Source organism: Rhea americana, unplaced genomic scaffold, assembly GCF_003343005.1.
Source record: "Rhea americana isolate MKP2758 unplaced genomic scaffold, rheAme1 scaffold_594, whole genome shotgun sequence".
Lineage (NCBI taxonomy): Eukaryota > Metazoa > Chordata > Aves > Rheiformes > Rheidae > Rhea > Rhea americana.
In genome coordinates, this window is record NW_028186750.1 from 18392 (window position 1) to 29801 (window position 11410).

The following is an 11410-nucleotide window of genomic DNA, read 5'->3' on the forward strand; positions in this document are numbered from 1 at the left end:
TTTCCAGTTTCTCCAGTCCCCTGTATCTCCATTCATAGTCTCCCTCATATCTTCACTCCCCTCAGCATCCCTAGACCTACATTCCCAGTTCCCCCAGTCCCCTATCCCTCTGTCCTTGGTCCCCCTTTCCCCCCCCCAGTATCTCTAGACCTCCATCCAAAGTTCCCCAATATGCCTAGACATCCATCACCAGTTCCCCCAGGCCCCTCTACCTCCATCCTCAGTCCCCCTGTGACCCCATACCTCCAACTCATATTCCCCAAGTTTCCATACCTCCATCCCCAGCCTTCCCAGTCCCCCCCAATTCCTGCTGTCCCCAGTCCCCTCAGCTCCCCCATACCTCCATTCACAGCTCGTCTAGTCCCTCCATCTCTGCTCCCCCAAATCCTTCCCATTTCTGTCTCCATCGCCCTCCATGCCTGATCCCCATCTCCGTGTACCTCCATCCCTGGTGCCCCCCGCTGTGCCATTGCAAGGAGCTGTGCAGGCGGGTGCCACGAAAGCCACCACCCAAAGCCACTTCATGTCAATGTGACCCAATAGAGCTGCCCAGTGCCAGGGGCTGGAGACCTGCAGGGACAGGGGGCCAGTCACTTCCCTGCAGGGTCCCAGGGTAGGGGACAGCAGAGACACCATGGCTACAGGGCCCTGAGGCTGCCCCCAGCACCCTCCTGCAGGCGCTCACCCTCAAGCTGGGACTTCAAACCCTTCTGCCCTGTCACAGGACCACCCCATGTTGCCATGTCTCAGTTTCCCCTCCAGCCTTGCTGTATCTCTTAGAGATGGGGTCTGGTTTCTCCCCGCAATGGTCAGATCCTGCTGCCAGGAAGGATGAGGGAGTGGACGCAGAAGCAAAAGTGCCCCATGTGGCTGAGTTTTCCCGTGGGGGCCTGCARCTGTCCCTGCAGTCTCATGCCTGGAATTGAGGTTTCAGGTGATTCTGAGAGTCAGATGTGGCCATTAGGGCTGGGGAAGGGGCCAGTGGTACCCAGACGGCCACCGCTTTCCTGAGATGGCCAGAGAGGGACTGTCCCCACATGGGAGTCCCCAGAGACCTCCTGTATCCCAGCCTTGAGGGGAGCCGAGCCAGGCTACCCACTGTGACCATGCCCAGCACCACCACGCCATATCTTGCCCTTGGCATGACCCACTCCGAGCCTGGCTCTACCATGGCGCCAGAGACCTGCCCTGCTGTAGGGTTCACACTTCGGTTTCCCCATGTCTAGGACAAGGGGCTCTTCACGGTGCCCCTCAGTCGGGCACCATGGGAATGTCCCCAGCCCCGCTGCCACCAGGTCTCCCCCACAACCCCAGCCCCACAGAGTGCCCTGRGCCCCACTGGTGCTCACCGCAGCACGGCCAGGCATCCGGGCCAGGAGCCGGAGGCTTCGTCACCGCCAAGGCTCGGGAAGCTGCAGCCCCGGCTGGCCGCAGCCCACTTCCTTGCGCAGGAAATGCTGTCCCTGCTGGGGGACCTGCCACCGCCCAGCCCTGCGGGGAGCTCTGCAGCAGTGCAGGACCCCCATGGGGACGAGCTTTCAGCTCCAGCCAAGAGGGTTTCCAACTTTTCCCACCCTGTCACCCCACAAAGGATGCCCCGTTTTCCTTGTGGCTGGCTCAGTCCCCTCCTAGGGATGCCAGCACAGCTAGGAACACCACCGGCCATGTGTCTAAACCGCGACACCCCAGCCTCCCACTACACTCCCAGCACCCATGACCTGATGCCAGTTGTCCCCATCCCTGTCTTCGTCCCCCTGCAGGGATGAGCTGCCCCACTGGTGTGAGTATAAATACTTTATTACTGCTGTGCTGAGGTGCGCAGAGTCACAGGGACATCACCACAGTGTCCCGGACCCCGGTGCCAGCTATGGGGCCAGGTGAGCATGGGGGATGCATGTGGCCAGTGGGTGCCTGTCAGCAACACGGAAGTGAAGGGGCAGCGTGGCCATGGAGGGTAAAGCATGGCCTGGTCCCCGGCTGGTGCTGCTGGCTGTGTTCTCGGCCCCCATGGTGCTGGCTGAATGGCCAGAGTTCATCTGCCCTGTTCCTGTAGCTGCTGCATCTTCAGGATCTGGCACAGGAGCCTCTGCACGTCTTCATCCATGTGGCCCTAGGGGCACAGGGGACATCACAGGGGACAGAGGAAGGGACAGCGGAGGTGACAGCGGCCTCCTTGAGCCTGGTCTGAGTACAGCCGGCTCAGCAGTCCCCGAATCCAACCCCTTGCTGCTGCCCCATGCAAGTGGGCATGGATATGCCAGCCTGATGTGCCCCCAGCCAGCACCCTGGTCCCCACAGCTGTGTCCCCAGTCCCCCATGGCAATATCCCCAGTCCCCTAAGGTGGCAGCCTCACCTGCACTGCATAGAGCAGGTGGCTCCGGTATAGTGTGACCACCTTGCTGTGCCGTGTCTCCATCTCCTGCGAGCCAGGAAGAGCAAGCAGGGTCAACAGCAGGGCTGGGGGCTTGTGGGACCCCCAGCCCCCTTGTGCAGGCACCGGTGCCCCCCAGATTCACCGTCCCCCCACCAATACCCACCGCCAGCTGCGTCTCCAGTGTCTGGATCCTGGCCTGGAGCGTGGCAGTGTCGGGAGGCAGCTGTGGGGCACCTCGGGGCTTGGGGAGGGCGTTCAAAGCCTCCTTCAGCTTAAAGACCTCTTTGGAGAGCTCAGTGATCTGGCAGTGCAAAGGAGTTACAGGAGTCCAGGGACCCTCCTAGCTCCCTCTCCACCCTGGCATCTCCTTGCTACGTGAGGGGTTGCCGGGTGAGTGCGCATGGCCGTGCCCACAACCTCCTTGCTGGGACAGGGGCAGAGCAGGGGATTTCCCACCCCTTGGCCTTCCCCCAGCTTTTGCTCTTGGAGAGGAAAAGGAGAAATGGCAGGAGAGCAGCATGCACGTACACCTTGGGGGGGCCAGGCATGTGTCTGCATGCATTTGCATGTATGCATGCACATGCGTGTTGCATGTGTGGGAGCATGTCTGCGTATGTATGTGTGCACTTGCACACACCTAAAAGTGTTTGCATGTGTGTATGCACGCGTGTGGCTGTGTGTGCATGTGTGTTTATGTATGTTTGCGCATTGTGGCACACATGCGTACACGCATGTGCATGCATGTAAGCATATGCATGCACATGTGCATGCTTTTCTGTGCCTGCATACATGCATGTGCATGTGTTGCTTTCCCCTGAGACCCAGCAAACTCAGGTCACACAAGCTGCACCCTGACCAGCAATTCCCCTCTTCCCCGGGGCCTCACAGATCCCCCGCTGGCCCTGCGCATCCCCTTACCTTCCTGTCCTTGTCCCTGACCAGCCGGCTCGAGTCCTCGACACGGCCGTGGAGGTCCTGGAGGCGCCGCGCCTCAGCCCGCGCTTCCTCCAGCTGCTTGTGCGCAGCAGCCAGGCGCTCCTCGGCCGCCTGCTTCTCGCTCTTCATGAAGAGCGCCTGGCGCTGCACCCTGAACACCTCCTCACACGTCTTCTCATGCCGCCGCATCAGGTCGCTCAGGCGCTGCGCCAGCGCTGCCACCTCGGCCCGCAGCCCAGCCTGCATTGCCTCGTGCTCGCCTCGCGGCACCGCCGCCTCCTGGGCCTTCACCAGCTCGGCCTCCAGCCGGGTGGCCTCGCGCCCCTTGGCCTCTGCCTCGGCCTCCAGCCGGGCCGCCCGCTCCCGCAGCGCCTGCGTCTGTTCCTCCAGCGCCGCCGTGGCCCGAGCGCGTTCGTCCTGCGCCAGCTGGCCCTCGGCCTCTGCCAGAGCCCGCCTCAGCCGTGACAGGGCCTCCTCGTGCTCCTGGCGGGCCACGGGTCGGGCGGCCAGTTGCTCCCGCAGAGCATCCAGCTCAGCCTCCTTGCAGCTCAGCACGTCCCGCAGCCGCCCCAGCTGGGCCATCACCTCACTGTGCTGCCGCGTCAGCTCCACCAGTCGCTGCTCCAGCACCCCAGCCTCTGGCTCCGGACCGCCTGCTGCCTGCCAGTCCCGCGTCTTGGCCTCCAGGCTGCGGCGCAGGGACTCTGCTGCTGCCTCTGCCCGGCCACAGCGCTCCAGCAAGGCTGCCTTCTCCCGTGAGGCCTCCTCCAGGGACGCTCTCAGTGAGGCTGTGGTCTCCTCAGCCTCAGAGCTGGCCCGGGGCCCCCCAGCCGCCTCACGTGCTTCCAGCCRGCTTTGCAGCTCCCTCACCTGCTGCTCCCGCTTTTCCAGGGCCTCCCTGGCCTGCTGCAGTGCAGTCTTTGCCGCCGCCAGCTCAGTGCCAGTGCCCTCGGCGGGCTCCCCCACCGAGAGGATGCCCAGCTGCATCTGCTCCCGCAGCGCCTGCACCTCAGCCAGGGCTGCCTCGTACTTGCCCTGGGTCTGGGCTAGCTGCTCAGTGAGCTGCTCCACGGCACTTCTCTCTCCAGCCACAATGCTCGCCTCTGCCGGCCCTGCAACTTGGTCTCGCACCGGAGTCACTTCCCCGGGGACACTGCTTTTCTTCAGGGCTTCCTGCAAGGCGTGGATCTGCCCCTCATACTCAGCCTTCAGCTGCTCGTATGCCTCAGCCGACACAGCCTTGCCGTTGGGCTGACCACCTTCCAGAGCCTGCAAGGCAGCCTGCGCCTTGACGTGCTGCTCCTTCAGCTGCTCCAGTTCGCACTTGAGGGAGTCGTAGAGGCTGACAGGCACAAAGTCCCTCGAGGCAGACAAGTCGCTCTCATCCCTCTCGTAGTTCTCCAGGATCTGCCAAGGGGAGAGCGAGGCAATCCAAGGATGAGCGGGGAGGCAGGTGGGATGGCCAGAGAGATGGGCTGGGTGAGGTACCTGTATTTTCTCCCTCAGCTCCTTGTTCTGCATGGTGAGGGACTGCACTTGCCCCTGCAGCGTGGCCAGCAGCTCCTCGGTCGAGGGACTCAGTGTCTTCTTGGAGAGCAGTAGCTCTGCCCCTGGAAGGACACAGAGAACATGTGGTGCTGTGCCCACCCCATGTCCCCACGTGGCAGCCACCTTCCCTGGGGAGATCCCCCCATGAAATGTCACCTCCCCAGAGAATGCCCAGCCCCAGAGGGTGCCTGTCCTTGTGGAGGACTCAGGGGGCAAGCACAGCCCTACCTGGGAACTCGAGCAGCTCTCCCTCTTCGTCCTGCAGTGTCTCGATGTCGTAGCTCGTGTTCTCCTTCTCATTCTAGGCACAGAGTGATGGGCATCAGCACGTTGCGCCCCCTGGGCCCTGGGCTGGCTCCCTCCCCAGCCTGCCAGCACTGCCCACTCCCACCTCCAGCGAGGACAAGCGGCTTCGTAGAGCCTCCACTTCCTTGCCCAGACGCTCCTTCTCACCATCACGTGCTGCCAGCCGCTGCTCCAGCTCATGGATCTGCAGGGGAGAACAGAGGCACGTGGACCCCTTTGCACTGACCCTGCACCCCAGAGGGGTGCCAGATGCCAATACTGGCAAAATCCAGCCAGGATAGCAACTCCTCAGAGAGCTGTGGCCACCCATTTTCTCCTTGCGAGGCACTGCCCACTGGGCTCACCTGCTTCTCCATGAAGCGAATGGAGCCCTCGTCCAGCTCTGCCTGCTAACAAGGACATGGAGAGCCAATGGAGAGGGTTAAACACTGTCCACATCCCTCCCATCCCCTCCATCCCTGAGGACTTGGAGGCATCTGTCCCATGATGCCAGTTGAGGTTTTGCCCCAAGGAACCCCATGGACCACGAGATTTGCCGGTACCTCCCGTCTCTGCTTCTCCTGTTGCTCCAAGCCCCTGATCTTCTGCAAGAATTGGGCCCGTTCCTGCCGCAGCCTCACAATCTCCTCATAGGCGTCCCTGTCCTCCTGCGGGCGAGCGGCAGTCAGGCTCTGAGGCACAGAGAGGCTCCTTCCCTACCACAGCCCTGCTCCCAGCCATCCTCACCGTGTGGGCCAGAACAGGGTGAGCGCAGCCCAGCTTGGTGGCAGCCATCTGGGCGCCGCGTCCTGCCAAGGGTGAGCCATGCTCTGGGGTGTGCAGGGCACTCTTCGACACCAGAGAGAAAAGGAAAGGCTCCAGCGGGCTCCGGCCCCCCAACACAGGCACAGAGCCCTGGGCCCAGCCCTGCCCACAGTGGCAGCACACAGCTCCCCACCATGCTGGCGAAGGGTGTTTGGGGGCCATGAGATGGGTGGAAATGGGCTGATGCTCAGTGCTCTGTAGGGAGCAGGGGCACAGCAGACAGGGGGTGACATCCAGCCTTGCTGTTGCTTCATGCCTCAATTTCCCCTCTCTGCAAGGAAGGCTCTGGGACCTCCTTGGGTCTGGGACTCATCCACTGAGGTGCAATCCAAGGATATGGATGAAGCCTCCATGGGATCTGAACCCAGTTGGGAAATGTCTCCACCACACAGAGCGAAACCTCACAAAGCCCCGGGGTGGACAAAGTGTGGCACCCAGAGGAGTTACCCCAACTGGTCACTGGCCCATCTGAGACTGCAGTTTGGCTGCCCTGTGCCAGCCATGCTGGAGGAACCCCATCTCTAACCTGGCTCAGGGTGCCTGGGGGTGGCAGGGGGGCTTTCCTCTTCCTTGGGGTGCTGCTCTTCTCCCTGCCTGTGGACTGGCTGGGCGAAGATGTCTGCAGAGAAACCAAGGCAGAGGGGGTGTCACATCCACACGCATTTCTCTGTTTCTTAACCCATTACCACCCCTGAGAGCCCCAGGGATATCCAAGCTCTAATCCTCTCCACATCAACAGGGCAGGAAGCCTGAGGGAGAGGGCCTGGGTTACCAGAAGACACTACGGCCCAGCAGCCAGGCCAGCCTCGAAGAGAGGCCAGGCAGGGCCTTACCTGGGAGGTCTGCTCAGCCAACTCCTCTTCTGTGGGGTGAAAAGGGAAGAAACGGGGAGGTTAGAGGCTCCCAGGGGTGGGCACGGCAGGTATACCCCTGCATGGGAGCAGGGGCACTGCTGAAGGTGCTCACACAGAGATACACACTCACAGGGACACGTGCATATATGTGCACACATGGGGATGCACATGTGTGGGCATACCTGGAGAACATGCAGACACAGGGAGGTACATACACATATGCGATTGCAGGGATGCACACCCACGTGCAGACACAGGGAAACACACACGTGCATGCGCACGCAGACACACGTACAAACACATCTCCTCATTTCCTGATACGCACATGCTTGCTTATACCCCCATGCTTGCAAAGACATATGCGAATATGCATGTCCAAGTGCATTAAGGCACTGGGATAGGCAGATCAGCACCACTTCCTAGCTCTCAGCTGGTGGCAGCATGGGTGAAAGCCCCTCAAGCACAGTGGGAAAGGGGACATGTGTCCCCCCAGCCCTGCTCAGGGCTGGCCATACTCTGCCAGCCATGGACAAGACCTCCTTGGTGGCACCTGCCCTAAAGCACCATGCAAGATGAAAACACACCCGTGGGGCAGTCCCTCAAGGATGGGGAGCACCTGGGCTGCTGCAGCCATCTTACCACTGGCCCAGGACTGGCGCTGGGCAGCCTCCTGCAGGAAGTGCTGGATGAGAGCATTGCCTGTGGCCAGGCTGTAATGAGCTGCATCGTGGCCTGTGGAGTCAACCACGGTCACCCGGGCACCCGCGTTGACAAGCACCTCCACAGTCTCCACGCTGCCATTCTCACAGGCCAGCATCAAGGCTGTTCTGAAGAGAGTGGTGAGGGGAGAGATGAGGGGTCTGGTACCCTTCATCGGTCTCCCATCCGCATCATGGGAAGACTCACCTTCCTTGCAGATCTCGGCTGTTCACAGTCGCTCCACGGTGCAGCAGGTATCGGCACAGCTCCGAGTGGCTCATCTTGGCGGCAAGGATCAGTGGCGTGAAGCCATCCTGATCCAGGACAGAGTGTTTTCACAGCAGCACCCCAGAGACCCCAGGTATCACCAGCCATTAGCTACTGCATCGCACTCCACATGTGGCTGCATTTCAGAGGCAGCCCCAGCCTGGCCCTTGGCTGCTCTACACAGCAGCATCCCCTGGCCTGGTGGAGCTTAATCACTGTAGGAGGATGCAATCCTCAGACAACAGCAGATGCCGAGCAGAGAGATCTCACCTTGTCCTTGACGTTCAAGGGAGCCTTGAAATCGCAGAGGATCTCCAAGCATGAGATGCAGCCGCTGACAGCTGGGGAGAAGGACAGAGACTGAGTACTGCCTTCTACGGGGACACAGGCAGGATGCGCTGGCACCGTCTCCACTCACCTGCATGGTGCAGTGCTGTCCGGCCGCTGCTGTCAGCCACGTCAACAGGGCAGGAAGCCTGAGGGAGAGGGCCTGGGTTACCAGAAGACAGAGGACAGCCGGTCGGACTGCCCAAGGGACCAGGACCGTGAGGCGCTTTGGGCTCCTTGGTGGTGGCAGAGTATCACCATCAGCACCAAACCACTCAGCATTGGGCAGAGCCGGGCACTGCTGTGCCAACCAATGCCATCATGGAGGAATGGGAGTGCAGCCACCTTGGGGATACAGGGAGGACAAGGCAGGATGCGCCTGGCTGTGCCCCTGGATTGAGGGGCTGAGCCAGGCATGGCACAGGGCATGGCACCTTCCCACCCTCATGGCACCATGCACCGAGGCCCCATTACCTGCAGCAACTTGCTCACGCATTGCGGATGGCCGTGCTTGGATGCCAAGTGCAGGGCAGTGTAACCTGGGGAGAGAGACAGAGAGATGGGGTAGAGTCAGATGGATGGGGCAGTGGCAGACGGACAAGCTGGGGGACAGACAGACAGGCACGCAGGTGGTCATCCACAACGCTGTGTTCCTGGGAGCCCTGAGGAGGATCGCTGGGTGGCTTGGGGCACCAGGAGAGCCCCGTGCAGGGCTGGGGCTAAGCAGGGATGAGGTACCCCTGGGAACAGCATGGACTAGTGCTCGAGTCCCTGTTGGTGACTGAGATCCCCCCAGGACATTGATTTACAGCTTCTGTGGTCCTCACCTCCATCCCCATGGCCTCAGCATCTGCTGGTGGGGTGAGAAGGATTGGAAAGTGCCAGGGATCCCGTGCAGTCTATGGCATTAGCCAGGGAGGCAAAAGCAGGGTTTGGTGAAGGTGGGCACACATGGCCGTGCCCTCACCTGAGCTGTCCTTGGTCATGGTGTCCACGCCGTGGGCCAGCATGGCTTCGAGGCAGTCCACATTCCCCCGCATGGCAGCCAAGTGGAACCTGCAGCGAGGCACACAGCCATCAGTCCCATGTCCCCAAATCCTGGTGAGCCCCGAGGAGAACTGCTGGGTAGCTCGAGGCACCAGATGAACCCAGCACCCTGTGTTGGGGCAGACACAGAAACATGGAGACACAAGGCAGCACTCACGCAGATTTGCCCTCTGAGTCCAACTTGGTGGCAACCAGGCCCTTGCGGACAAGCAGTGATGTCACTCTCCCAGCATCATTATAGTCCACAGCTTGCAGGAGCTTCTCATCATTCTTAGTCCAGTCCTGGCTCTGCAATGAAGCAGAGATGAGGTGGTGATGGGTGTTTGGTCCCCAGAAGCAGGTGGGATGCTGGGCTGAGCTAGTATCCCCATCATCCCCATCCCCACTCTCTCTTCCCCATCCTCATGCCTCAGGGTGGCCACCTCCAAGCCAATCCCTTTGTCAGGTGCCATCTGACCTCTATATAAGGAGAGTTTAGCTGATGGGACAGAGGTCCCCTTCAGCCTCACAGTTTGCAGCCCAGGATTTTACAGAGCTGTCCTAGTTTCACTGTGGATAGGCTGGGCTTCGACTGGCCGGGATTTGGGAATGGCTGCTCCATCACCCCTGCCTTGAGGCTTCCTCCTGCCACTCCACTGCCCTCGCTGCTAAACACAGCCAGCACCCGCAGATGCCTGAGCCCCAATCCTGCCCAGGTTCTCCTTGTTGGCTGTGCACCTGGCCCCAGCCCCATGGCCACCCTACTTTGCTGCCAACTGGGGATGGGGCCAGCCAGGGGTGGGGCAGCCCTGGCTCACTGTACATAGCTAGGCAGTGAAAACAAGTCTTTGGGGTATCCCCAGCCCCCAGCATTTTGTGGAACACAAGGACACCCTGCTCAGGATGATGGCTGGATGGGGGCCAGAGGAGTGACCTGCAGCAGGACAAGACAGGGCTGGGACGAGCGTGGGAAGCCCCAGGTTCACACCACAGCCTGTGACCGCAAACCAGAGCCGGGCTGCAGCCAGGGGAAGCAGGAAATGGATGTGTCCTTTTAGAGCTGTTCGCATCCTGCCCAGTGCCAGCCTGGTGCCCGGCACCTGGCACAGGGTCTGTGCCACAACTCCCTCCCTGGTCACCCTGCAGCCCCCCTGACCCTGCAAGGTTGAAGGACCATGTGCTAGGGCAGGAAATAAACCAGTCTCCTGGGCTTACTGGACAAACTAGGAGCGTGATGCCCCCCCCTTGTCATGCAAGAACAAAGCAGCTCAGAGAGGATGCAGCTGAGTCCCAGGGATGGGGATGAAAGGGGCCTGGGGCAGGTGGGGTGAGGGGTGACACAGCCCTCYGCGAGCAGGGGAACCGAAAGGGACCAGGGATGGGGCAGGGACGTACCGCAAAGGAGGCAGTGGCACAGAGGCAGATCTGCTTCATGGTGTCGAGGAGGAGGCGGCGGGCGGCCATGCATCMCTCGCCCCCCGCCTGGGCGAGGGCAAGCCGGGGCGGCCGCAGACCCCAGCTGGCTCCAGCACCACCACCCAGGCAGGGGGCCGGGTCCTGCCGCAGTGGGAGCCGGGACCCGCCTCCCTCCATCCCTCCGGTCCCTCCTTCCTTCCCTCCCACCCTCCTCATCATCGGGAGCTCCAGACATCCCTGCAWCCCTGTGGATGGAGCGAGGACCACAGCAGGGTTGAGCACTGCCAGATGCTGGTCCCAGTTAGACAGGGAGAGACTGGGGGGAGGTGGAATCAGCTCCCCCAGGGTGAGGCAGTGTGCACCCCCAAATCAAGGATGGGAGCATCCTCCTGTCACCCAGACCCTGCCCTCAAAGGAGGAGGACAAAGGACCCCATCATCCTGCCCTGGGTGGGGCACAGATCCTACCTTCCCCCCTCTGGGGGGGGGCAGCACCCCTGGATGTATCCCAAGGAGTTGGAGACCCCCTTCAAGGAAGGATCTCCAGAATGCAAATTGCCCCCGAGCATCTGTCCCTGGGTATCCAGCTGCAGCTGCTCGGCGCTGTGCAAACTTGGGGGGGAAACGCTGGTCCCAATCAAAGAGAGAGCAGTGCCAAGGCAGGCTGTGGCCTCAACATGCCAGGAAAGGGCTWATCTTGGGGAAAGAAGGGGTATAACCCTCGCTGGGGGAGAGCAGAGCTGAGRGGAAGGATCCCCAGACAGCAGCAGTCAGAGGGGAGGGGGCTCTGGGGCCTGCTCAGCCCTCCCCACTCCCACAGTGCCCATGGGAGCTGGGCACATGGGGAAACCGA

General features: G+C 61.5%; 2 protein-coding genes across 2 annotated transcripts in view; both read right to left on the minus strand.

The window, feature by feature from the left end:
- Positions 1–1678, minus strand: part of EBI3 (Epstein-Barr virus induced 3) — a 3822-nt gene extending 2144 nt beyond the window's left edge. Inside the window, exons 1-2 of the mRNA XM_085319518.1 lie at positions 1350–1678; positions 377–570 (exon numbers count right to left, since the gene is read on the minus strand). Of these exons, the coding sequence (XP_085175644.1) occupies positions 377–570; positions 1350–1367 (212 nt within the window). The 5' untranslated portion in view covers positions 1368–1678. The remainder of the gene's footprint in view (positions 1–376; positions 571–1349) is intronic.
- A 103-nt stretch (positions 1679–1781) lies between these two features.
- Positions 1782–10591, minus strand: ANKRD24 (ankyrin repeat domain 24). The gene is made up of 19 exons (XM_085319516.1): positions 10538–10591; positions 9321–9451; positions 9084–9172; positions 8591–8655; positions 8208–8265; positions 8060–8130; positions 7730–7836; positions 7463–7650; positions 6803–6831; positions 6496–6588; positions 5708–5812; positions 5510–5554; positions 5251–5349; positions 5088–5160; positions 4800–4921; positions 3294–4718; positions 2539–2676; positions 2355–2420; positions 1782–2110 (listed from the first exon to the last, which is right to left on the minus strand). The coding sequence occupies exons 1-19, from the start codon at positions 10574–10576 to the stop codon at positions 2033–2035; spliced, it is 3021 nt and encodes a 1006-aa protein (XP_085175642.1). The 5' UTR covers positions 10577–10591; the 3' UTR covers positions 1782–2032.
- Between the last annotated feature and the right edge of the window lie 819 nt (positions 10592–11410).